The sequence below is a fragment of the Cebidichthys violaceus genome, unplaced genomic scaffold (assembly GCF_023349555.1).
Source record: "Cebidichthys violaceus isolate CVI_PGR_0920_01 unplaced genomic scaffold, fCebVio1.0.p SCAF_24, whole genome shotgun sequence".
NCBI classification, from domain to species: domain Eukaryota; kingdom Metazoa; phylum Chordata; class Actinopteri; order Perciformes; family Stichaeidae; genus Cebidichthys; species Cebidichthys violaceus.
Genome location: NW_027176417.1, coordinates 8063287 through 8086478, shown reverse-complemented (window position 1 = coordinate 8086478; position 23192 = coordinate 8063287). Strand labels below are relative to the sequence as shown.

Below are 23192 nucleotides of genomic sequence, written 5' to 3'. Positions count from 1 at the left end.
GTTGGATGACATCACCCTCCAACTATTAAAATATTAACTCTTAAAAGAAACTTCCAACCACGGTGAACATTCTTACACTTTCCTGTTGAAGACATTTTTCATCATTTTAGACTCTGAAGTAAACACAGGACCAGAGGAATGCTTCATGTTGTTTATTGTAAATGAGGAACAACAATGTTGCAGGAATGTGCAGCAAGCTACAGATGAGACCTAGTACTCTTCTCCTTCATCCTCCTCCCCGACGCTGTCGGTGCCCACCTCCTCGTAATCCTTCTCCAGGGCGGCCATGTCCTCTCTGGCCTCTGAGAACTCGCCCTCCTCCATCCCCTCTCCTACGTACCAGTGGACGAAGGCCCTCTTGGCGTACATCAGGTCAAACTTGTGGTCCAGGCGAGCCCAGGCCTCTGCGATGGCGGTGGTGTTGCTCAGCATGCACACGGCCCTCTGCACCTTGGCCAGGTCTCCTCCAGGAACCACAGTGGGAGGCTGGTAGTTGATGCCCACCTTGAAGCCGGTGGGGCACCAGTCCACGAACTGGATGCTGCGCTTGGTTTTGATGGTGGCGATGGCAGAGTTGACATCTTTGGGCACCACGTCTCCACGGTACAGCAGGCAGCAGGCCATGTATTTACCGTGGCGTGGGTCACACTTCACCATCTGATTGGCTGGCTCGAAGCAGGCGTTGGTGATGTCGGCCACTGAGAGCTGCTCGTGATAGGCCTTCTCTGCTGAGATGACTGGGGCGTAGGTGGCCAGAGGGAAGTGGATACGAGGGTAGGGCACCAGGTTGGTCTGGAACTCCGTCAGGTCCACGTTCAAGGCTCCGTCGAAGCGCAGGGAGGCGGTGATGGAGGAGACGATCTGGCCGATCAGACGGTTCAGGTTGGTGTAGGACGGGCGCTCGATGTCCAGGTTCCTGCGGCAGATGTCGTAGATGGCCTCGTTGTCCACCATGAAGGCGCAGTCAGAGTGCTCCAGGGTGGTGTGGGTGGTCAGGATGGAGTTGTAGGGCTCTACCACAGCTGTGGACACCTGGGGGGCCGGGTAGACCGCAAACTCAAGCTTGGACTTTTTGCCGTAGTCGACGGAGAGACGCTCCATGAGCAGAGAGGTGAAGCCGGAGCCGGTTCCTCCTCCAAAGGAGTGGAAGATGAGGAACCCTTGGAGCCCTGTGCACTGGTCAGCCTGCAAGAATACGTGAAAGAATAAGTGTTACTGTCATAATCATTGAGGTCTCAAGCAAAAATACACTTGAATTAAAAAAAAAAAAAAAAAAAAAAGTATTATTAGAGCTCACCAGTTTGCGTGTTCTGTCAAGAACCAGGTCGATGATCTCCTTTCCGACTGTGTAGTGACCGCGGGCGTAGTTGTTGGCGGCGTCCTCTTTGCCGGTGATCAGCTGCTCAGGATGGAAGAGCTGCCGATAGGTTCCTGTACGGACCTCATCTGTGGAGCAACGAGAATATCGTTTATAGCAATGCGTCATTTCACGACGAGTACAAACAGCTAAAGATGTAACTGCATTAATAGTAATTGCCTCTATGATAATAAACAGTTTTCTTACCGATGACTGTTGGCTCCAGGTCCACAAACACAGCTCTGGGAACATGTTTACCAGCTCCAGTTTCACTGAAGAAGGTGTTGAAGGAGTCGTCTCCTCCTCCCCGGGTCTTGTCGCTGGGCATCTGTCCGTCCGGCTGGATGCCGTGCTCCAGACAATAGAGCTCCCAGCATGCATTGCCCATCTGGGTTCCGGCTTGGCCGACATGCATAGAAATACACTCACGCTGCAGAGAGAAGAGGCAAAGATTAACACATTAACATTGTCCATATTGCTCTAAATTATGATGTGCACTCTTGGTTTTGTCTATTAAATGTCAGATAATGATAATTTACCAATTAAGAACATAGTCTAGACATCACTTCTTTCTGGGGTCCACAGGGGGAGGGGGGAAAAAAAACAAAATGGCCGATATACGGACAATCAAAACCTCCTAAATGTCACTATCATTCTAAAAACCCAGTGCAAACATCCACTTATGAATGGTGCTCTAGGGGACGTTTCTACAACCAGAGCCGCACGTGAAGACGTTCTGCGGGCTCGATGAATAATGTCTGCACACGGCCCGTTACTGCAGAGCTTTAGCGGGTTAAATCCTGCCCCTCCCTAACGGAGACCCAGCAGGGAGGAGAGCGTAAAAAAGAATCCATAGAAGCTCTCCTCCCTGCCCCCACACTGCCGCAAAGCACTACCTTTGTGTCGCGGTAACGGACAGGGCGTTAACTGACGGTCGAAAACGTTAGCTCGCGGGCATAAAAAAGCCGCTATGCAGTCTAACGTTATTGTTACAATCAGTCACACTAACGGTTTAAAGATGACTGTTTATATTATGTGACGTCATTTAATTTAAGTACGATCTGGGATTACATAGGGGACATTTTAATGTTTTTAACGTAAATATCTTTGTCCGTTTTAATCGAAACTGCGCCAGTGAACTAAGCTAGCGTTAGCTACGTGACGTCATATAACAGAACTCTCACGCGCGGCACTATAACCAAGAACCATCACATTTACGTTCATTTGACAGATTTACATATATTTTTTAGGCGAGAATTGTATAGCTATATAACGTTATTCACTATTAGTATAAAAATGTTCAATATTTTGCTGCACGAATAATGCTTTTGTTTGTTAATAACTGCAATTTTTCTTCTTACAAAAGCTACAATCCCCCCTTTATACAGTTGGAATAACATGCGGATGTTATTTAAATGTAATTTCGACTAAATACTCACCATTTTCTGGCTGTTTAATTCCCCTTCTTTCCGACGTTGAAGAATCGGTTGATGAAGGCAGTTGTGAGGACCGGAAGTGGAGCTACTGGATTTATACGTTTTTGAGAAGGCGGAGCCAAAACGGCGGTTTGAATATCCTCTGGGCGGTATCGACCGTTAGACGCTGCTGCATTCAGGCACGGCTCGGAATGTTCCGTATCCTACAGTTTAGCTGCGTCATCTGAGGGGAATTGGAATCGATATTGTTTTATTGGAGGCAGTTCTTAGTCCCAATGTGTTCCTTTTATATAGTAATTATTTTCACATTTGAGACTCCGTACAGTTGATTAAATCAAACTAACATTAATGAGTCGTTTTATTTTTACCTCTATTTCATTTGCTGAAGATAGAGACATCAGAGACTCAAAATGTCATCATAAATACAAAATATAAAATGTAATAATGATGATCACCTGAGGCACACACTAGATTTAAGCTGCTCTGGGGGTATTGGGTGAAATCTCAACTGTCACTTTATTATTTGTGACGTATGTAATGTATTAGTATTACTATTGGGTTTTGTGTCATATCAATCAATGGTGTTATTGTCAAGTAATTTTATGAATACCAATAGCAGTCCAACAATTATGTGTAGCACGAAGCAAACACACAGCAACATATGATTCTGTTTTATGGTTATTTTACTCTGAAAGGCACCAGAATTCAGTCCTATTTGTGACTTCTCAACTTGGGAAGGGGAATGTAGGAAAGGCCCCTGAAGGCACCATGACTCAAATTCACTTCGTTATAATTCATGACTTCGTAAAGTTATATATATATATATATATATATATATTGAGCCCAAATCTATCAATTACAATAAGTAATTCAACCCATTTTTTTATAATTTTTTCATCAAGAGAGCATTTGATTTACCCTTAAAATAATTCAAATGATGATCCCCTCTTAATTATTTTTTTGTAATGAAGACTTAAACCTATTCCTAGCACCACTAGATAATCCTGGTTTAATCCTGAGGTGTTTGTGTTACGTAAGGCATTGCACATACTGTGTGGAGGAATTAGGCTTAAATGTTCAGTGTTTATCAAGGAGGTGAAGGGAGTTAATGCAGCATGAGCTGTGTGATCGAGGGCTGTGTTGTGTTGACACTCACAATGAAGTACACCAATGTGAACATGTCTCAGTTTATTGTTTCAGGACAAAGACAGAGGAAAGATTATATCTTGACAGTGAATTCCTCTTAATCTCTCCACATAGATGACTTTTGCAGACCATTCATGGCTTGACAAATGTTCATAAATATCTGTTAAATAAAGAATATCACTGTAAATTCGAGCACACCCGTTGAGCGTAGACTAGATCTTAATGTGAACAATGAAAATTCCTCAACAAAACTCGACTTCCCAGTCGTTGTTGGTTTTGCTTATTTATTTAAACTTAATATTCCTCGCCCTCTTCCTCGCCTTCGTCCCCGACACTGTCGGTGCCCACCTCCTCGTAATCCTTCTCCAGGGCGGCCATGTCCTCTCTGGCCTCTGAGAACTCGCCCTCCTCCATCCCCTCTCCTACGTACCAGTGGACGAAGGCCCTCTTGGCGTACATCAGGTCAAACTTGTGGTCCAGGCGAGCCCAGGCCTCTGCGATGGCGGTGGTGTTGCTCAGCATGCACACGGCCCTCTGCACCTTGGCCAGGTCTCCTCCAGGAACCACAGTGGGAGGCTGGTAGTTGATGCCCACCTTGAAGCCGGTGGGGCACCAGTCCACGAACTGGATGCTGCGCTTGGTTTTGATGGTGGCAATGGCAGAGTTGACATCTTTGGGCACCACGTCGCCACGGAATAACAGACAGCAGGCCATGTATTTACCGTGGCGAGGGTCACACTTCACCATCTGATTGGCTGGCTCGAAGCAGGCGTTGGTGATCTCAGCCACTGAGAGCTGCTCGTGATAGGCCTTCTCTGCTGAGATAACTGGGGCGTAGGTGGCCAGAGGGAAGTGGATACGAGGGTAGGGCACCAGGTTGGTCTGGAACTCCGTCAGGTCCACGTTCAAGGCTCCGTCGAAGCGCAGGGAGGCGGTGATGGAGGAGACGATCTGTCCGATCAGACGGTTGAGGTTGGTGTAGGTAGGGCGCTCGATGTCCAGGTTCCTGCGGCAGATGTCGTAGATGGCCTCGTTGTCCACCATGAAGGCGCAGTCAGAGTGCTCCAGAGTGGTGTGGGTGGTCAGGATGGAGTTGTAGGGCTCCACCACAGCTGTAGACACCTGTGGAGCTGGATAGATGGCAAACTCAAGCTTGGACTTTTTGCCGTAGTCGACGGAGAGACGCTCCATCAGCAGAGAGGTGAAGCCAGAGCCGGTTCCTCCTCCAAAGGAATGGAAGATGAGGAACCCTTGGAGCCCTGTGCACTGGTCAGCCTGCAGGGAAACCATTCATCTTAATTTTGTGACTCATGACAGTGACTGAAATGAAATGTAAAGTTTTTTGCAGGTTAACTCACCAGTTTACGAATCCTGTCGAGAACCAGGTCGATGATCTCCTTGCCGATGGTGTAGTGACCGCGGGCGTAGTTGTTGGCTGCATCTTCCTTGCCGGTGATCAGCTGCTCAGGATGGAAGAGCTGCCGGTAGGTTCCTGTACGGACCTCATCTGAAATTGAAAGAAATGCACAATAAAATCATTCACAAATCCAAATCATTGTTGAAAGACCCATTGCAATAGTTCGATGTCGTACATTTTATCTACCTATGACTGTTGGCTCCAGGTCCACAAACACGGCTCTGGGAACATGTTTACCAGCTCCAGTCTCACTGAAGAAGGTGTTGAAGGAGTCGTCTCCTCCTCCGATGGTCTTGTCGCTGGGCATCTGTCCGTCCGGCTGGATGCCGTGCTCCAGGCAGTACAGCTCCCAGCATGCATTGCCTATCTGAGCTCCGGCTTGGCCGACATGGACAGAGATGCATTCACGCTGCAGGAGCAAGTGGTTCAGATGTCAAGAACTTCTCGCATAACAAAGAAACCAATAATTAGCTGCTATAGGATTGACATCAACGATCACTTTGCGGCTCCAAAATCGAACAGGTCTTTTACTTTTTACACCAAACAGAAAGAGCTAATTACCTTTTCAGATATTATGGCCAACCACAGACTATTGCATAGCACACAGTATATTGATACAAAACTAATATGTCTTTCTGATGTGTTTTTCACATAGCTCACGTAAAGTTTGCTCATGTGTGGCTCTCAAACATAAAATAAAGAGGTCCTCACCATGTTTTCGATGCTCGTAGCAGTCCCGTGTTCACCTGAGATGAGTGGCTGGGGATGTTGTGTCAGTTACAAGTGCAGCAGAGCGGTTTTATAGCCCAGCATCACTAGGCAACAGCCTGGCATGTTGTGGTAACCGGAGGAGCTGGAGAAGCAAACAACATCTCCTTTGATGAAAGATGAGGAGGAAGAGCAGAAAAAAGAAAATCAGCTGGAGTGCTCCCCTGCTCGGATCGAAGGAACAACGGCTGTTCTGCCACGGATGAGTAGCCACCAACAATGACCAGAGCGGCTGTGAAACATGACCCATAACTGTCCGCCTCTCCTCCAGTTTCACATTTTAGATTTAGTTGTTGCAGTGGACAGGTTGGGGCTCAAAGTTGCCCACACAGGCTGTTTATTTGCCTGCTGTTGGATCAAACTCATGAGCTCTCAGTTACATGAAACATTCTAATGGAGCGCAGTTGAAATTAAAACGTGAAAACTCCTGTAAACATGGTTCATTCTGAGCCTCACTTTTATTGTCATGCAGAGGGAAGAAAGCAGATACCTGCCCAGAGTGACCTGAATAGGCTTTTGTTACGGATCACCGTTGCATCACCAGTTTGGTACAGATTAATTTGCAATGCAAAAGAAGCAGACCGCCTGCAGGGGATAACATTAGAGAATACTTCTCTCAAGGGCAGGGGACGTCAAAGTGTCTTTTGCAGCAGGTTACAGAGCATCCATGTGTGGTATGGATATATCCAGAGTTGTATTACTCCAAAGAAAGGGATGCATGCAATATGTAAAGCCAGATTAACAAAGGATTAGGAGTTCTGCCTGAGGAATTTCCCCAGAGAGCTTTAGATATTGTTTTGAAAGACTTTCTCTATACTGAATGTGTGTTTGATCAACGTACTTTAGAAAGCTGAACGGAAACATTTCCAATGATCACCGTTTCCTTCCTAACAAGATAGAAGTCCTAGTTAATGACAAAAACTATTGTCTCTATCAATGTGCTCTGTTGTTTGAGTTCAAATGGTTGTTACACATCTCACCTCTGCGTCTGAAGGTAACCCTGGAGACGTAATGACAAACCTCTCACCTCTGCCAAGTCAGGGTTGCCAGAACACGCCCCCATTTAGTTTCCCTGGTTACTCTGTTCTCAGGTCTGTTTGATCTTGGAGGGCAGCTATTCTTAACAAAGAGTTACTGGGAGAAACTACTCGTCAGCACATAATAGGGAGGTGGTGCAACATTCCTGCTAAGCTGCTTATTGGTACAAGAGAGAATTCATCAGCTTTTCTGATAAATTTTTGCACAAATGAAACACACAAATGCTTCGCAGTTTTGCTTTATTTTACATCCTTAATTTGAAGAGTTAAATCAATATTGTTTAAGTCTGGGGACAACTGAGATACAATGGTGTCTTAATTTTGTAAATACATGTAACACCTTGCTTTAAGCTCTTAGTATTCTTCCCCTTCCTCTTCCTCGCCTTCGTCCCCGACGCTGTCGGTGCCCACCTCCTCGTAATCCTTCTCCAGGGCGGCCATGTCCTCTCTGGCCTCTGAGAACTCGCCCTCCTCCATCCCCTCTCCTACGTACCAGTGGACGAAGGCCCTCTTGGCGTACATCAGGTCAAACTTGTGGTCCAGGCGAGCCCAGGCCTCTGCGATGGCGGTGGTGTTGCTCAGCATGCACACAGCCCTCTGCACCTTGGCCAGGTCTCCTCCAGGAACCACAGTGGGAGGCTGGTAGTTGATGCCCACCTTGAAGCCGGTGGGGCACCAGTCCACGAACTGGATGCTGCGCTTGGTCTTGATAGTGGCAATGGCAGAATTCACCTCTTTGGGCACCACGTCTCCACGGTACAGAAGACAGCAGGCCATGTATTTACCGTGGCGAGGGTCACACTTCACCATCTGATTGGCTGGCTCGAAGCAGGCGTTGGTGATCTCAGCCACTGAGAGCTGCTCGTGATAGGCCTTCTCTGCTGAGATAACTGGGGCGTAGGTGGCCAGAGGGAAGTGGATACGAGGGTAGGGCACCAGGTTGGTCTGGAACTCCGTCAGGTCCACGTTCAAGGCTCCGTCGAAGCGCAGGGAGGCGGTGATGGAGGAGACGATCTGTCCGATCAGACGGTTGAGGTTGGTGTAGGTAGGGCGCTCGATGTCCAGGTTCCTGCGGCAGATGTCGTAGATGGCCTCGTTGTCCACCATGAAGGCGCAGTCAGAGTGCTCCAGGGTGGTGTGGGTGGTCAGGATGGAGTTGTAGGGCTCCACCACAGCTGTAGACACCTGGGGGGCCGGGTAGACCGCAAACTCAAGCTTGGATTTTTTGCCGTAGTCGACGGAGAGACGCTCCATCAGCAGAGAGGTGAAGCCGGAGCCGGTTCCTCCTCCAAAGGAGTGGAAGATGAGGAACCCTTGGAGCCCTGTGCACTGGTCAGCCTGCAGGGAAACCATTCATCTTCATTTTGTGACTCATGACACCTGAAGTGAAATGTAAAGTTTTTGCAGGTTTACTCACCAGTTTGCGAGTCCTGTCGAGAACCATGTCGATGATCTCCTTGCCGATGGTGTAGTGACCACGGGCGTAGTTGTTGGCTGCATCTTCCTTTCCGGTGATCAGTTGCTCAGGATGGAAGAGCTGCCGGTAGGTTCCTGTACGGACCTCATCTGTAATCCGAAAACACTTGAGATATAATCATTAATTCTCAAATCCTGTTAAATTTTGCATCAGAAAATACTCATCTTACCGATGACTGTTGGCTCCAGGTCCACAAACACGGCTCTGGGAACATGTTTACCAGCTCCAGTCTCACTGAAGAAGGTGTTGAAGGAGTCGTCTCCTCCTCCGATGGTCTTGTCGCTGGGCATCTGTCCGTCCGGCTGGATGCCGTGCTCCAGGCAGTACAGCTCCCAGCATGCATTGCCCATTTGAACGCCGGCCTGACCGACATGGACAGAGATACACTCACGCTGGAGGAGCACAACAACCAGAGGTCAGGTTACGATGCCTTCGATTACACATTCATTCTTTGTGACATTTCTCTCTGATATTTCTGCAGCTTACCATGATTATAAACTCCTGCTGCTGACGTTGAGGGTCTCCAGGAGAAATGTGCTGTCTGGTAATGTTGAGTCTTCTCTGGTACTTATAGTTCTTCCAAACTCTGGTCACTATAGTAACAAGCTTTGTTGTCTGGGGGTTAACTGGGTTAATCATTCAGCTGCACACCTCAGTAACCCTCCATCCAGCTCTGAGGTAATGTATAACTCCAGACCCCCACACAGCTTCAGGCATGTAGACCTCATTGAAGTCACAGGAAACAAAGCAAACAGAGCATTGTTTTAGTATTTGTGGAGCACATTGCGATTCAAGGCTCTCCATGGAGACACAGACTAATGCAGACATGATAGTCAAGGAGATGCAGGGAAATACCGAAGTATTTGTGTCCAGAATTATTCAAAAGAATAAACCCTTTTTATGTCCAATGAGCCTCGATGAGGAAATCATCTGTTGATTGCTCTGTAGATTCCCTAAAATAGACACAATATTATGCTGTGTGAACTGCTGTTGGAGTAGAGGAAGCCTCCCCGTCCTCTCCTGTCCTCCCCCTCTCTCTGAGGCCTGTTGTGTTTCCACATGATTGGGTGTCCTGTTGTTATAGAGACATATAAGGTCACACTGCGGTTACTGTTGAGAGAATAACATGCTGATGGGTCTCTATAAATCAAAGACAATAAGCATAAAGGGCATGATAATCAGCAATGGGCTCCTATTTACTATGTGTATGTTGCAGTTAGATGTAGTTTTTAACAACAAAGGAGCTTATGTTTGTTTTCTGTAGTCCAGCAGCAGTAAAACTCAAAGCATCACCTGCTGGTTGAAGCCGTGCAGCACATTCACAAACATGCTTTACAGGTGACCCCCCCCCCATGCTCTCAGAGCTCTTAGTAATGTCCTGGTTTTAGGCCTCAGTTTAAAGTCAGGCTCCGCCCTCAGATCCACCTTTAACCAGACCAGGAAGAAGAACTCTGAGGTAGCTCAAAGAGAAACGAAGGAAGAAAACCAACACAGCACATGTTGTTTCAATCATCTTTAATGACACTTACCAACAGATGGTGCATTAGTTGTCACCTTATTCATCAACTCCACACAATATAAAAATACAGTTTGCATGGGTTCAACTTTGGTTAATAAGGTTTAAATGGAGTCTCTCATTTAGAGCACAGAGATGCAGTCAAATTCACGGTGACAATGTCTCCTGTCTCAGAGTACGAATAAACTAAAGAAGATGATTTCACCCATCAATGAAAATATGACTCAAAACCAAAATCAAAGCGTATGTGCATTAGAAAATTTAAGCCACACATTTATTTATGTCCTCAAAATGGCCAGTAAAATAAAAACTACTGTTCCCTTTGATAATCCTACAAGGCCAAGAAAAGAATAGATGGTGAAACCTCCTGTTTATACCTGTGGTGTTCCCCAGGGCTCTACTCTAGGACACCTCGTAGAGCGATACTACCCGGTGTCACTGTGTCACAGAGACAATCAAATGCTTCATGCAAGGAACTGTGAGTCCTCAAACTGTTGAGACGTTCTGACATTCACACAACACACCCACAACTTATTAATCCTTTTTCAATTTCACCAACACGTCCGGGTTCTGTGTCTCGTTTGACTTCAGCAGATAAATAATCAGGAATAAGAAATCAAAACAAAATTAATAAGTTTTACATTTTGGGTGTACAATTTGACTGAATTTACTACAAGGTAGTGAGTCAGGGTGAAACTTAATCATCTTTTTAATACGAACAACGTTGAATTTGGTTTGTGTCAGTGTGTAACAAACAAATCATTTGGTGTCGTAGCTGCTGAGAAGTTTCCTAAAGTGTTAACGTTTAGTGACGATTCCACCAGCTCTTCTCCACTCACGTCTATATTTGAAGGGGGCTCAATCTTTTTTTGTGGCATGAACCTTTAAACCTTCTGAGTAAAGTTCTCAGGGAAAACGCCTTTGACTGAAATATCTTTCTTCTGCACCCAGTGAGACTCCTGCACCCCCAAGAGCCAGCCGTCGTCCTGCAGAGAGACAGACAGTCAACAGGTGGACATTTATAGATAAGTCACTAATGTTGTACTTGGTCGATGCAGAAGAAGGAAAAGAGAAAGTGATACCTGTTCATCAGGGTTGTCGAAGGCCAAAACCAGCACATCATCTCCGATCTTCAGCTCCAGCTCGTCACCGTCGGTGGCAGCGTACTCGTGCACCGCTTTCACCTGACGTAGAAACACAGGTTCATTGAAATGATATGGACCCAGGGAAACAGAAACCTGTGGTAATCACAAGGTAAAGGAGGATAAGTCATTTAACCTTGTAGAGGAATCCTGGAGGGAGGTCTCCGCCTGAGCCATTGGTCACCTCACTCTGCAGCATGAAACAAGCAGAGAAGGTCCAGGTGTGTTATTCAGGAAGTCAGAGCCAGATGTGTGAAGAAGGTGTGAAGCATCAAACAGAAAAAAGAGGTCAAAGTAGAAGAAAGAAGAGGGGTTTGGTGACTCTCACTAGGGATCCTTGAATTCCAGGCTGTTAAAGACCTGCCTCCCTATGATCCGACCCTACCTGGGCCTCTCCTTCATCCCCCCAGCCACCTCCCCCTCGGGCGCCATCGTCGTCCCAGCTGGGCTCGCTGTACGACGGAGCGGCATAGACTTCGCTCTCCTGACCCTGAGCCGCCTCTGCATCCTCCCAGCCGGGTTGGGTGTTGCCTTCATCGGGTTCCCAGCCGCCCTGGGCCTCCTCTGGGTGTCGCTCGTCTTCGTGCTGCGGCTCTGCGGCGGTCTGTTCTTGCTACCAAAGGTCAGGGGGTTGAGGAGCGTCATGGCAGGTTTGGAATCAAGACGGAAAGGTAGGTGGAGGGATGGGAGGAGGATCATGAAAGATCACGACCCCGGGTGGTACGGGCATCACAGAGGAAAAGGAAGGAGGTTTATGGTGAAAAAAGATGCTGTCAGTCTTCGTCTACAGTCCAGCTTCCTCTGCTCTACTTCACATGTAGAACATAAAAGAGTCCGTTTCTCTGTTAAGAGCACAGGAACTCATGCTTACCCATGAGTCCCATGATGGCGCCTTCCGTGGTGCAGTTAGAGACAAGACAACCAGTGAGACCAAAGTGTGCAGGTCTTCATCAAAGTCTTCAAACATTAGGAAGCACACATGAATTCTACGTGTTTTAGAGGAACTCCACATTCAGAAGCTGACAATGTTTTGCAGCTTTTGCTCGAAGTTTTATCAAACGATTATGAAATCTGCTGCAGAGTCTCTGATCAGCTCATGAGGATCAAGAAAAAGAAACATGTGCATGCAAAGGGAGGCAGAATGGACATGCAGTGGATGTTAAAATAAACACACACACACAATAGTAGAAGCTGTGTTCACATGCAGTCTTCTGTTGGATCTCTGCACCATGCGTGAGATGGGGAGCAGTTTGAATAAACTGCACTTTTGAGGACTCAAACTTCCAGTTTTAGTCTCTTCTGTGGAAGAGTTTTTGAAGACGTTTCTGCCATCTTGGGTTTTGTGAGATCAGCTCAGTCGAGGTGAAAATATATCTAATTTACAGTTTTTTTTATATCTGCATGTAAACACACGTCTTCAACCCTTCCGCTTCGCCAACCTTTCACCGTTACGAAGCCCACCCACCTTGGGAGCTGGAGATGAGACGGGCTGTAATACCTCCACATCCCAATCCAGCAGGTTCACCCCTGACCAGGGCTCACACTGCCTCACACACACATACACACACACTCGGGTCAGGAGGGTTTACTATCTGGGGAAATGAATGCAGTCCATGTGACGTCTTTATATCTGCCCTGCAGGTGACAGTCATACAGAGGGATCCTCTCTAAAGAACCAGGATGTAGAGGCAGAATACTCAGTCTGACCTGCTGCGTCGTTGTGGTGCTGGAGTCTGTGTTAACGTCAGCCACCGAGGCCTCGTCCTCTACCGGGTCCTCCCGCTGCTCCCTCTGGTCCGGAGACGGCACCGGTCGGGGCGGAGGCCGACTGGGAGGAGGACCGGGCCTCTGCACCGCCAGCAGGGTTCAATCAAAACAACACCACACACACGTGCACGCATGCAAAGGCAGCGAGGGAGACGGAGACACATTAGTACACTAAATGAAGGATGTGTGGTAGACATTCAGATCTTTGAGTTTACTCTGTGTTATCTGTGTTTGGATGCTTTGTGTAAAAGCTCTTTTTCATCAGTACGAATGAATCAACATGACTCTACTGCTGCAGAGAACAGGATAGAGTGTTTACACTCACAGGGACATGGTCAGGTGTTTAACTGTACCTTTGGTGCTGAGCTGGCTGATTCACTGTGGTTGGTTTCCTCACTGAGAGAAAGGAAGAGACAGAAAAGGGTGCATGAAAGAACAAGAACAAGAAGAAGAACAAGAAGAAGAGAAGCAGCAGAAAAGAGTAAAAGAAGATTTACTGAATCAAACTCATCACACATGCAGTCCTCAGTTCCCTCCACACGAGGGCAACAAAACCCTTCAAACAAACATCGACTGTGTCTCAGGTGAACCTGCAGGTGTCACATGACGAGGTCTTCAGGATGTTATACACACAACAGGAAGCAGTCAGGAAGTGTCCATCAAGAGTTAGTGAAGCAGAAGGAGTCACAGGTTTGAATCCCAAACGTGTGGAGCTGCACAAACCCTCTGCTTTGAAGCAGAAGCTCCAGACAATATCATCATAGTTTTAATCTTGAAACATTATTACTTTATTTGTCCTGCAATTGCACCTTTATTCTGAAAATCTCAGAGTTAAATCCCAGGTTGTAGTATTTAGTTTTGTCTTTGCTGCAGTGTATTAGTGGGTTAAGGTTTCATTCCATCGTTGCCACAAACAGACAGCGAGTTAATATTCTGGATAAAACTGTTGCATGCTGGGCCTTTATTTATTCATGTTACCTCTTGGCACCTTCTCCTGTCTTTGCTGCTGCAGTAGCATCTTTTCTGCAGTAGGGGGTGGTGTGAGGGACATTATTTACATCGTTCTACACCACGTTGAACCTTTAAAATGTGACTGAAGGCCTCACTTACTTCTGCTCGCGCTGCTCTTCCAGTTTGGTCATGATGTCGTTCAGGTTTTGGCTGAGCTGAGGAGACACAGAGCAGACGAGGACGGATCAATACGCCGACCGACCGATCGTTCCTTCAATCAATCACACGAGGACAGGTCCGCTCACCTTGCTCATTTCCCCGTGGAACTTCTCCTGATGACCTGCCAGGCCCTGGAATGTGTTAACATAGACGCCAACACGACTGCTCACACACACACACACACACACACACACACACACACACACACACACACACACACACACACACGATTTTAAACATGTGACCCGAGTCGTCATTAAAGATTCTGTAGAAGAAGAAAAGAAGAGTCTCACTTGTCCCACAGTGATGGAAGCTCGTCTTGTAACTCCACGTTCAGCTCCTCGAAAATCTTCTGAGCTCGACCCAGCTCCTCCTCGGCCTGCGCACGCGCACGCGCACACACACACACACACACACACACACACACACACACACACACACACACACACACACACACACACACACACACACACACATATAATAATATATCTGAGTGTCTGTAATACATTTTTCTTAGTTTTAAAACAAGAGCACTCGAACATGCAGACAAACATACAGGGTTTCATAACTACATGAATGCTTTCTTCTTCTTCTTCTTCTACGACACAAAAACAACGTCAACAATAGTTTGGATCGGGGATCAAATTATAGCGAGGCTCTCTGCACACGATCATCAGAGAAGAAGCTCTGTTTTAGTTCGGCAGGTTCTTCTCTGTCCGACGTTAGTGTGGATAAAATTAAATTACTTAACAGCAGCAGGCTAAGTGGGTTAGCACGCTAACGTGCTGTTTTGCAGCGAACACAAAGTACGGCTGAGACTGATGGGCGTGTCGTTAGTTTTGCAGGAGGTCATTGAAGGCGGCGCTGGAGGAAAAGTCAGCAGGATTCATCCTCTGGTGATCATGAACGTGTGTAGAAAAAATGATGTCAATCCGTCTCACAGTTGTTGAGATATTTCAGTCAAGAAGTAGAAGATTTGGACATAAAACTGGTGATCGTGTGCAGAGAGGGCCGGGGGTGAGGACGGGGGAGGAGGGGGGAGTCAGTGATGAACCAGAGTTTCACCTGGTTGAAGGAGAGGTTAGTCTGAGCCACCTGGTGGGCTGATATCAAACCCTGAGCCCAGCTGGGAGCCGCCATCTCCAACAGGGCTGCTTGCTAACCAACACACACCATGCAAGAGAGAGGAGGAGGAGGAGGAGGAGGAGGAGGAGGAGGAGGAGGAGGAGTGGAAGAACAGAAGAGAGAGAGAGAAAGAAGAAAAGCAAACAATTCAACACACAAACATGTTAATTAGCATTTAGCAGTTTAACGAATAAAACGGGTTAATTAGCTCACAAGTTAAAGCGACGCAGCAGACTTAAGGTGGTATGAACCGTCTGTGCATTAGGTAACTTATACCACCTTAAGGCAAAAACTATTCCTTTAAACTTCAACATCGGCAGCAGAACACGAGCAGACTGCGTACGCATCCCATAATTCATCCCAGTGGTGGTTACCTTGGCGATCTTGGCCTCGTCCTTCTTCTTTCCTTTCTGTAAGGAGCTGAAGTGATGCCGGGCGCTGTCAAAGTCCACCATCTTCCTGTCGCGCTTGGCGATGCGAGCCTGCAGCGGAGCTCAGGTCAGACTATCTGCTGCTACTTATTCATAATCAGGAAACGTGATCTGTGCTCACAACGTGGACAAGTTGTTGTTTTATTGTGAAGAGAAGAAACCATAAAGACCTTAATATCAGGGAACTGAGTCAGGTACGAGTCCAGAGAGGTCAGGGATTTGTCCGTGATGTTCTGGTGGTAGTCTAACCACAGAGTGTCTGTGTCCTGAAACACACACACACACACACACACACACACACACCGTAATGAGATGTCTTCTCACACACATTCACTGAGTTATGAAAGAAAAAAGGTTTGATTATAGCGACTACTATCTAAAGCTTTAAAGTACATGTAGTGAAGTAAAACACACTTGTGTGTGAGATGTAGTGCAGTGGAAGTATTTGTTCTGAAGTACTGATGAGTTTCCTGTCTACCAGCAGCACTACTTCCTCTAACACTGGCTGCTCTCTGCCTTTTACCTCCAAGTTATTGTCCATCTCCTTCTCTATCATCTCCTTCAGGGTGGAAGGACAGACGCATGCAGTTCAGAGAGAGAACGAGTGTGAACGGAGGAAGAGTGAAGACAATCATGCACAGATGACACAAACACACGTCTGGTAGATTATTTAGCCTTCAGTGGATACTCCACTGTGTGACATAGATATCACATCTAACATTTATATTTGGTCAGCAGACCAGTGACAGAGTCCCTGATGCTGAGGTGGAAGCAGAGACGTTTCTCACCTCCGTCAGCGCGTCCATCTCCTCTTTGCCGAACCACTCCGGCTCGTACATGTCGGCCAGGCAGTCCTGGAGCCGCCGGGACGCGTCGTGCATCGCTGCAACACAAGAGAGGGTCATGTCTGCCTCCGGGTGGAGCCGCTTTGTGACGTAGAGGACAGAAAAACTCCTTCATGTTAGATCAGCTGCTCACACTCACTTTTCACTGCTACCAGGTAGGCTTTCAGGTCTTTCTGCAGTTTGCCGCCTTCTGTCTGCAGGAGCAAACACAGCGGAGTCAATATAGATGTTTATTTATATGTTATATATGTGAACACTAGGATGTCATTACAGATCAAACATAAAGAAAGCTGAAGGTTCCACCCTGTGTTGCCTGGTTTCACCACATGCAGGGAGAACAACAGATGATTTAAAAGAGGAGTGAGGTGGCTGCTGACCATCTGCTTGTTGAAGTTGGCCACCATCTCTTCGAAGGCGACGTCTCGGGTCTCATCTGCTTTGCCGAGCTTCTGCATGACCTGCAGAGGAGACGACCATCGATACGTTAATATCTGTCAACGTCTCATTTCATTTCAAATGTGTAAACGTTGGAGGATTCTGCAGCTGATGCTGGAGACAGGATACCCAGCATGCATCTGCAGAAAGACTACAACCTTACCCAGCATGCATCTGCAGAAAGACTACAACCTCCTGCTCTTGAACTACAGTTCTGTGTCTTCTCCTTCATGTAACACCTGGACTCCTCCCGTAGAGTTGTCCAAGTTGATCAACCGGCATTGAACCTGAACAATTAGCTATTTATTTATTATTATTTTAGGTTTTTTAACTTCCCTTTATTATTTTTCAGATTTCTCTCTTTTTAGATGATTTAATTTTATTTATTTTATTCATATATTATTTTATTTAATGTTTTTAATGTTTCATTCAAATTGTATTTCTTTTTAAAGTTATACTGAGTACATTTGAACACTTAGAACTTTCTTAGTTTATTTACATCAGTCTCTTTTATTGGATCAGTTCCTCTGATGCGTATTTAAATAAAACAAAATGATAATATAGAGTAAAACAGGTTATATATTTGTATTCACTGCTGTTGATCATTTTGCTAGTTAGACAAGGTCACCAGCTAATCTGAGCCTCCGCCACTCTAATCCTGTGACGGATACACAAACCGCCACCAACACCACGACGGGGACTTCCCCTCAACACACACCTGCTCTCTGAGCGTCCACACACTCACACTTTATTACTTTATTACCTCAAGTATCAGCAGTAAATGTCTGTGTGACATTATTACATACTAAAGCATCAGATCTTCTGAGTGACTCGTGTCATTCTGTTACTTTGTGTTATTCTTGCTTTCATTTATTAAAATTCAAAGCCTTTGCTGTAGTTTAGATATTTAAATCGGTGGTCTATTAAAATCTGGACCTATATTTGGACGACACAACTGGTGTGTCCTTCACAGCCCTCGGTGTCCGTCGGATGATTGTGCACCTGTCAAAGGTTTCATGGTGCATTCAGGGGACTCGTCAAGGCTGGAAATATGGTTGTGTTTTCAGACTGTAAACTCATTAATGGGACATATACAGTACTTGAGTTTACCACTGTAGTTGTGCGTGCGTGCGTGCGTGCACTCAGAGCCGTCCGTCACCCATCGGTGTTCAGTTTCACCCCTCAAAAATACCCCCGAGCACACACACAGGCAGTTTCTGGGGTATTAAGAGTGATGAGGAGGAGGCCCAGGAGGGCTATAGATAGATACAACCCCCCCCCCCCCCCCCCCCCACACACACACACACACACACACACACACGCAGTGAGGCATGCTGGGAGTCCAGGGAGGGAGGGGGGACAGGTGTGCAGGCCAAGCAGGGCAACTGTCAGGTTTGATAACTTTAGCTTTGAATTATGAATCATGGAAAGCATCAAGAGGGCAGACTGCTTCACTTTCTTCTGTACTGTATATTATTTTACACTCTAATACTGTCTGCAAGAACAATAATAACATAACTATAAGGACATGTAATAACATGTTTAGAACACACTTTAATGTAGCTATAAGTACATTTAATATCATGTTTATAATGGAGATATAAGGACATGTAATAACATGTTTATAACACACTTTAATGTAGCTATAAGTACATTTAATATCATGTTTATAATGGAGATATAAGTTGATTAATAACATGTTATAATGTCGATATAAGGACAGTTAATATGCTTGTAATGTAGATATAAGGCGATTAATAACATGTTATAATGTTGATATAAGGACATTTTTATGTGTTTATTAATGTGCAGTATTTGTCAACAATAAGACTTATTTTATAATTAAACAACTATGTTTGACCATACTGTCATTATTATAATACATGAATGAACGCATATCTATTTACAACTACATTATAAAGAGTTCCTAAAATGTTTATATTTAAAATGATTTTAAATAAAGTGTAATATTTTGGACACGATGACTGGATTAATCTGCAGTTTTATTTTGTGCTATTGTTGGTGCATATTGCCAAAAACAAAGTGACCCCATAAGTGAACCTTTGGGGGCCTTTGGGGGTCTCTGTGGGCCCCTGGGGGGGTGAGTGTCATGGGGTCCTGCCTCTTTGACTCCCAGCACCACACCGGCTCTCCGGCTGCTCTCTAAAGGGCACCACCTCCCCCAAACTCCCTCCCTCCGTCACTGCACTCATCCGGATTCCACGGAGGGGAATTTTCCCAGCATGCTCGGCGGCACAGCTGACCGCTTCATGAGACATCACTATGACAACCACGGTGGGTCAGCTGGTCTGAATCTAATTATTACTTCTAGTGAAATAGAGGGAGTTCTCCTGGTCTGTGGAAATGTAAATATTAAATAATATATAATAAAGAAATGAAAGGATTTTAATTTAAAGGCATCAGCATGCTTCAAACCTCACGCTCAATGCTAATTCATTATAATTATTATTCTTATTTAAGAAAAAAGCAATACATTTATGAAAAATTAAGTTGGAATTTTGAGTTATGTATAAATAATACGAGATATTTTAGAATGAAACAATGCTTGAATAGTTATAATAGTATGCGAACCTCATTATTTTTTTGCGAGGTGTAAAAAGTGATAATATGATGAAAGTGAATTTATGAGTCCTACGTTATGACTAACAATAACCTGACCGAGTAAAAGCATGAAGTGGGCGGAGTGTCGGAGGAGGGCGGAGCGTTGGAGGAGGTGGAGAGCGGTGTGCCAGCAGACAGACAGCTGAACCCAGCGTTCCCCTCCTCCACCTGAGAGGGAAGATGATACTCTGACAGCTCAGTGTCTCAGTGTCTCAGCGTCTCAGCATCTCAGAGTCTCAGCGTCTCAGCAGCTCAGTATCTCAGTATCTCATTGTCTCAGTATCTCAGTGTCTCAGTGTCTCAGTAGCTCAGCATCTCATTATCTCAGTATCTCATTGTCTCAGCGTCTCAGCAGCTCAGCAGCTCAGTATCTCATTGTCTCAGTATCTCAGTGTCTCAGTGTCTCAGTAGCTCAGCATCTCATTGTCTCAGTGTCTCAGCAGCTCAGTATCTCAGTATCTCATTGTCTCAGTATCTCAGTGTCTCAGTAGCTCAGTGTCTCAGTAGCTCAGCATCTCATTATCTCAGTATCTCATTGTCTCAGTATCTCAGTGTCTCAGTCTCTCAGTAGCTCAGTAGCTCAGTGTCTCAGTCTCTCAGTAGCTCAGTAGCTCAGTGTCTCAGTCTCTCAGTAGCTCAGTAGCTCAGTAGCTCAGTGTCTCAGTCTCTCAGTCTCTCAGTAGCTCAGTATCTCAGTGTCTCAGTCTTTCAGTCTCTCAGTAGCTCAGTAGCTCAGTGTCTCAGTGTCTCAGTCTCTCAGTAGCTCAGTGTCTCAGTCTCTCAGTAGCTCAGTATCTCAGTGTCTCAGTCTCTCAGTCTCTCAGTCTCTCAGTAGCTCAGTATCTCAGTCTCTGTCTCTCAGTCTCTCAGTCTCTCAGTAGCTCAGTATCTCAGTGTCTCAGTCTCTCAGTGTCTCAGTAGCTCAGTATCTCAGTATCTCAGTGTCTCAGTGTCTCAGTATCTCAGTGTCTCAGTAGCTCAGTATATCAGTAGCTCAGCGTCCGTCACACAAGACGACACCAGACCAACGAGTTACATTCATACCTTTCTACATCTCCTCCAGACAAACCCTGACTTCTCTATTTCATCTCAAGGCGTTTGGATCTCCAGCAGAACCCTTCACCCCTAAGAAGTGTTGGAGCATCAACCAAACCGGCTTTTTAATAATCACTAATTGGCTACCGTTACTGCTATTTTCTTGCTAAAAAACCCATTCTGGTATATTTACATCTATAAAATGACATTTCCTGCAGAGAATAAATTCAAATTCACAAAAGTCTGCATTTCTGATAATCATATAAATACGTGTAGCTCAGTTACGGAATCAGAAAGATATTTATTCGGCTAAATAATTGATCGTCTATTGTTCAAAAGACGTGTTGGATGTATTTCTATATAATATTTCAATAATGTAAAGAGGGCTGATAACATCTGGAGGAACCAAAGCATTTCAGTACTGAGAGTGATGTGTAATATTTAAAGAAGAAGATGAAGAAGAAGAAGAAGAAGAAGAAGAAGAAGTGAAAGTGTTTCTGTGAGATCAGGTACTTTACCACTTCCTGTTGTATTTGTAAATATGTCGACTGTTCTGAAACATTAAACGCAGACAGAAGCTCTTCCTCAGGGTAAACTTCAGGCTTGGAGCAGCTCTTGTTCTTGTCCAGTTCATTATGAAGAACTTCAAAGAAACGAGAAGTACTTCTAATGATACAACACCCCTAAAGATCAACAGCGTGTTTGTTTAAATCAACCAAGTACTGCGCTTATGTACAATTTGGAGGTACTTGTACTATACTTTATGCCCATGCTGCCAACAAACAGGTTATTAAAACAAGCTCCACCTTTATCAGCTGCAACATTAAAGTGATGAACACATGAATGCATCAACAATAGAATAGAATAAGGACTTCTCTCAGGATCTATTTGATGCATTGATGCTGCACAGACATACAGGGCGGATGGATACAAAAGAAATAGTTCCAGCATAATGTAACTTTGATATTTGTGTGCAGATTCAACCAGCCAGATGCTACTTAGTGACCAGGCTAGCTGTTTCCCACTGCTTCCAGTCTTTATGCTAAGCTAAGCTAATCCCTTCCACAAACATAACTTCAGGAGCTAGACGACAGAGTGTAACAGAAGGAGAAGGTGAGGATCTGAACTTCAGGAGGTTTGGAAACAGCTGCCACGAGGAGTGAGTTCAGGGGGGGGGGGGAGGTTACAGCTCATCCAGCAGCCATGAGTCCTTTTTGGAAACACAGGCCGCAGAGAGAGAGCGACGTGGACGTCAGACGAAGTGAGACAATCAGAGGACTGAGTGACAGCGCTCCTGTTGGCCCCTGAGGTGATTAGAGGGTAAAACCTCGGCAGGCTTAAGCAACAAGAGTGATTAGGACAGACAATAATAACCAGCACTGTTGGCCGGGTTTCACTCTGTCACTTTTACACTCTTTAAACGTGACGGATCCTGTTCTTCATCATGGTTTACATTAATCATACAAATCTCCAAAAACAACAGGCAGCCTTCAGATACTTTATACTAGTACTTTTCTGAAACTGTGTATTTTGATGAATGGATCCTTCTGATCTGCTGACTTTTATTACTATTATTATTATTCCCTGTTTGACCCCAGTTTAATGTATTAATACTTATTAAGACATCTTATTATGAAACAATGTGATTATAACATGTTGATCTCTTAAGGTTGAAGTTGAAGGATGGCTCTACTGCTGCTGAGATTGTACCCTTTAAACTGTATACAAGTATTTTATTATAAATGCTGAATGTCTCTGGGTTAGGGTTACATGTAAGTCTCATGTGGCTCATTAAAAACCAACTCACCCACACATATAACAAACAATCCACCGACTACACCCCTCATACTACTGAGTACTACTACATGAGTAGTAGTAGACGGTACAAGTTCGGGCTTGGGCTTCACAGTGACAGGAGGACATGGAGTCCTGCAGACAGACTAGAGTACCTTCTCCTGCGCCCTGGTGAGCCTCTTCTGGACGCTGATGGCCAGCTTCCCGGCGGTGACCCCTTTCCCGATCTCGGCCATGTCGCGCGGCGTGGAGGGCTCCCCGGCGGTAGAGAAGAAGAGAGACGGAGGGAGGGAGGGGGGGGGAGAAATGTCGTTGAAGGAGACCCTACTCTGGAAACCGACGGTGCGTAAAACCCTTCCGGAGGGCGACCTGGCTCGCTGCGCGTAACTCTAATCCGGTGACAGCGTCTTAAAGGTGCAATGCGTAATTTAATCCGGTTTATGCCACAAAACACAAAGCAACAAGAACAGCAGGTGGAGTTTGGGTTGATTCAGATATCGGCCTGCTCTCCCTGTTAAATGATGGAGACTCGATATGGAGAGATATTAAGTTTCCTCCTCAGTCGTCCTCTTAAAGGCGCAGCAGGTTGGTATTATTAGCCGACATCTGCTGCATACATGCAACCGGTGTGTGTCCGTCTTTACGCACGGCCTTATTTATGCACACAGTCAG

At 45.7% G+C, this 23192-nt stretch overlaps 3 protein-coding genes and 1 pseudogene across 9 annotated transcripts; all 4 read right to left on the bottom strand.

Annotated features, from left to right (window-relative positions):
- Window positions 1-137: 137 nt before the first annotated feature.
- Window positions 138-2901, bottom strand: LOC137878905 (tubulin alpha chain-like). Its single transcript, XM_068719408.1, has 4 exons — window positions 2797-2901; window positions 1565-1787; window positions 1298-1446; window positions 138-1185 (listed from the first exon to the last, which is right to left on the bottom strand). Exons 1-4 carry the CDS (start codon window positions 2797-2799, stop codon window positions 211-213), a joined length of 1350 nt encoding a protein of 449 aa, XP_068575509.1. The 5' UTR covers window positions 2800-2901; the 3' UTR covers window positions 138-210.
- Window positions 2902-3966: 1065 nt separating this feature from the next.
- On the bottom strand, window positions 3967-6190 carry LOC137879183 (tubulin alpha-1A chain-like; annotated as a pseudogene).
- A 1197-nt stretch (window positions 6191-7387) lies between these two features.
- Window positions 7388-9198, bottom strand: LOC137879184 (tubulin alpha-1D chain-like). Its single transcript, XM_068719816.1, has 4 exons — window positions 9125-9198; window positions 8808-9030; window positions 8579-8727; window positions 7388-8499 (listed from the first exon to the last, which is right to left on the bottom strand). Exons 1-4 carry the CDS (start codon window positions 9125-9127, stop codon window positions 7516-7518), a joined length of 1359 nt encoding a protein of 452 aa, XP_068575917.1. The 5' UTR covers window positions 9128-9198; the 3' UTR covers window positions 7388-7515.
- Window positions 9199-10136: 938 nt separating this feature from the next.
- Window positions 10137-23148, bottom strand: bin1b (bridging integrator 1b). 7 transcript variants are annotated; one of them, XM_068719729.1, is made up of 16 exons: window positions 22676-23148; window positions 17012-17092; window positions 16774-16828; window positions 16578-16672; window positions 15960-16055; window positions 15733-15840; window positions 15299-15391; window positions 14527-14612; window positions 14320-14395; window positions 14174-14229; window positions 14042-14086; window positions 13418-13459; window positions 13004-13154; window positions 11433-11486; window positions 11237-11338; window positions 10137-11140 (listed from the first exon to the last, which is right to left on the bottom strand). In XM_068719729.1, the coding sequence occupies exons 1-16, from the start codon at window positions 22754-22756 to the stop codon at window positions 11039-11041; spliced, it is 1323 nt and encodes a 440-aa protein (XP_068575830.1). In that variant the 5' UTR covers window positions 22757-23148; the 3' UTR covers window positions 10137-11038. The 7 variants fall into 7 exon arrangements, with proteins under 7 accessions (XP_068575830.1, XP_068575831.1, XP_068575834.1 ...); XM_068719730.1 differs by having other exon boundaries at window positions 13004-13144; window positions 13417-13459; window positions 22676-23147; XM_068719733.1 differs by lacking the exon at window positions 14042-14086 and having other exon boundaries at window positions 13004-13144; window positions 13417-13459.
- Window positions 23149-23192: the final 44 nt, after the last annotated feature.

Bases quoted from the DNA above. Each gene is read 5' to 3' on its own strand.
- LOC137878905 (XM_068719408.1), bottom strand. The intron at 1,447-1,564 runs GTAAGAAAACTG...GTTGCTCCACAG, and splicing joins CCTGGAGCCAACAGTCATCG to ATGAGGTCCGTACAGGAACC. The intron at 1,186-1,297 runs GTGAGCTCTAAT...GTATTCTTGCAG, and splicing joins TTGACAGAACACGCAAACTG to GCTGACCAGTGCACAGGGCT.
- bin1b (XM_068719729.1), bottom strand. From the start codon at position 22,756: ATGGCCGAGATCGGGAAAGGGGTCACCGCCGGGAAGCTGGCCATCAGC. The intron at 13,460-14,041 runs GTAACATGAATA...CCTTTCTCTCAG, and splicing joins ACAGGAGAAGGTGCCAAGAG to TGAGGAAACCAACCACAGTG. The intron at 13,155-13,417 runs GGTACAGTTAAA...TTGAACCCTGCT, and splicing joins TCAGCCAGCTCAGCACCAAA to GGCGGTGCAGAGGCCCGGTC.
- LOC137879184 (XM_068719816.1), bottom strand. The intron at 8,728-8,807 runs GTAAGATGAGTA...TTCGGATTACAG, and splicing joins CCTGGAGCCAACAGTCATCG to ATGAGGTCCGTACAGGAACC. The intron at 8,500-8,578 runs GTGAGTAAACCT...GTTTCCCTGCAG, and splicing joins TCGACAGGACTCGCAAACTG to GCTGACCAGTGCACAGGGCT.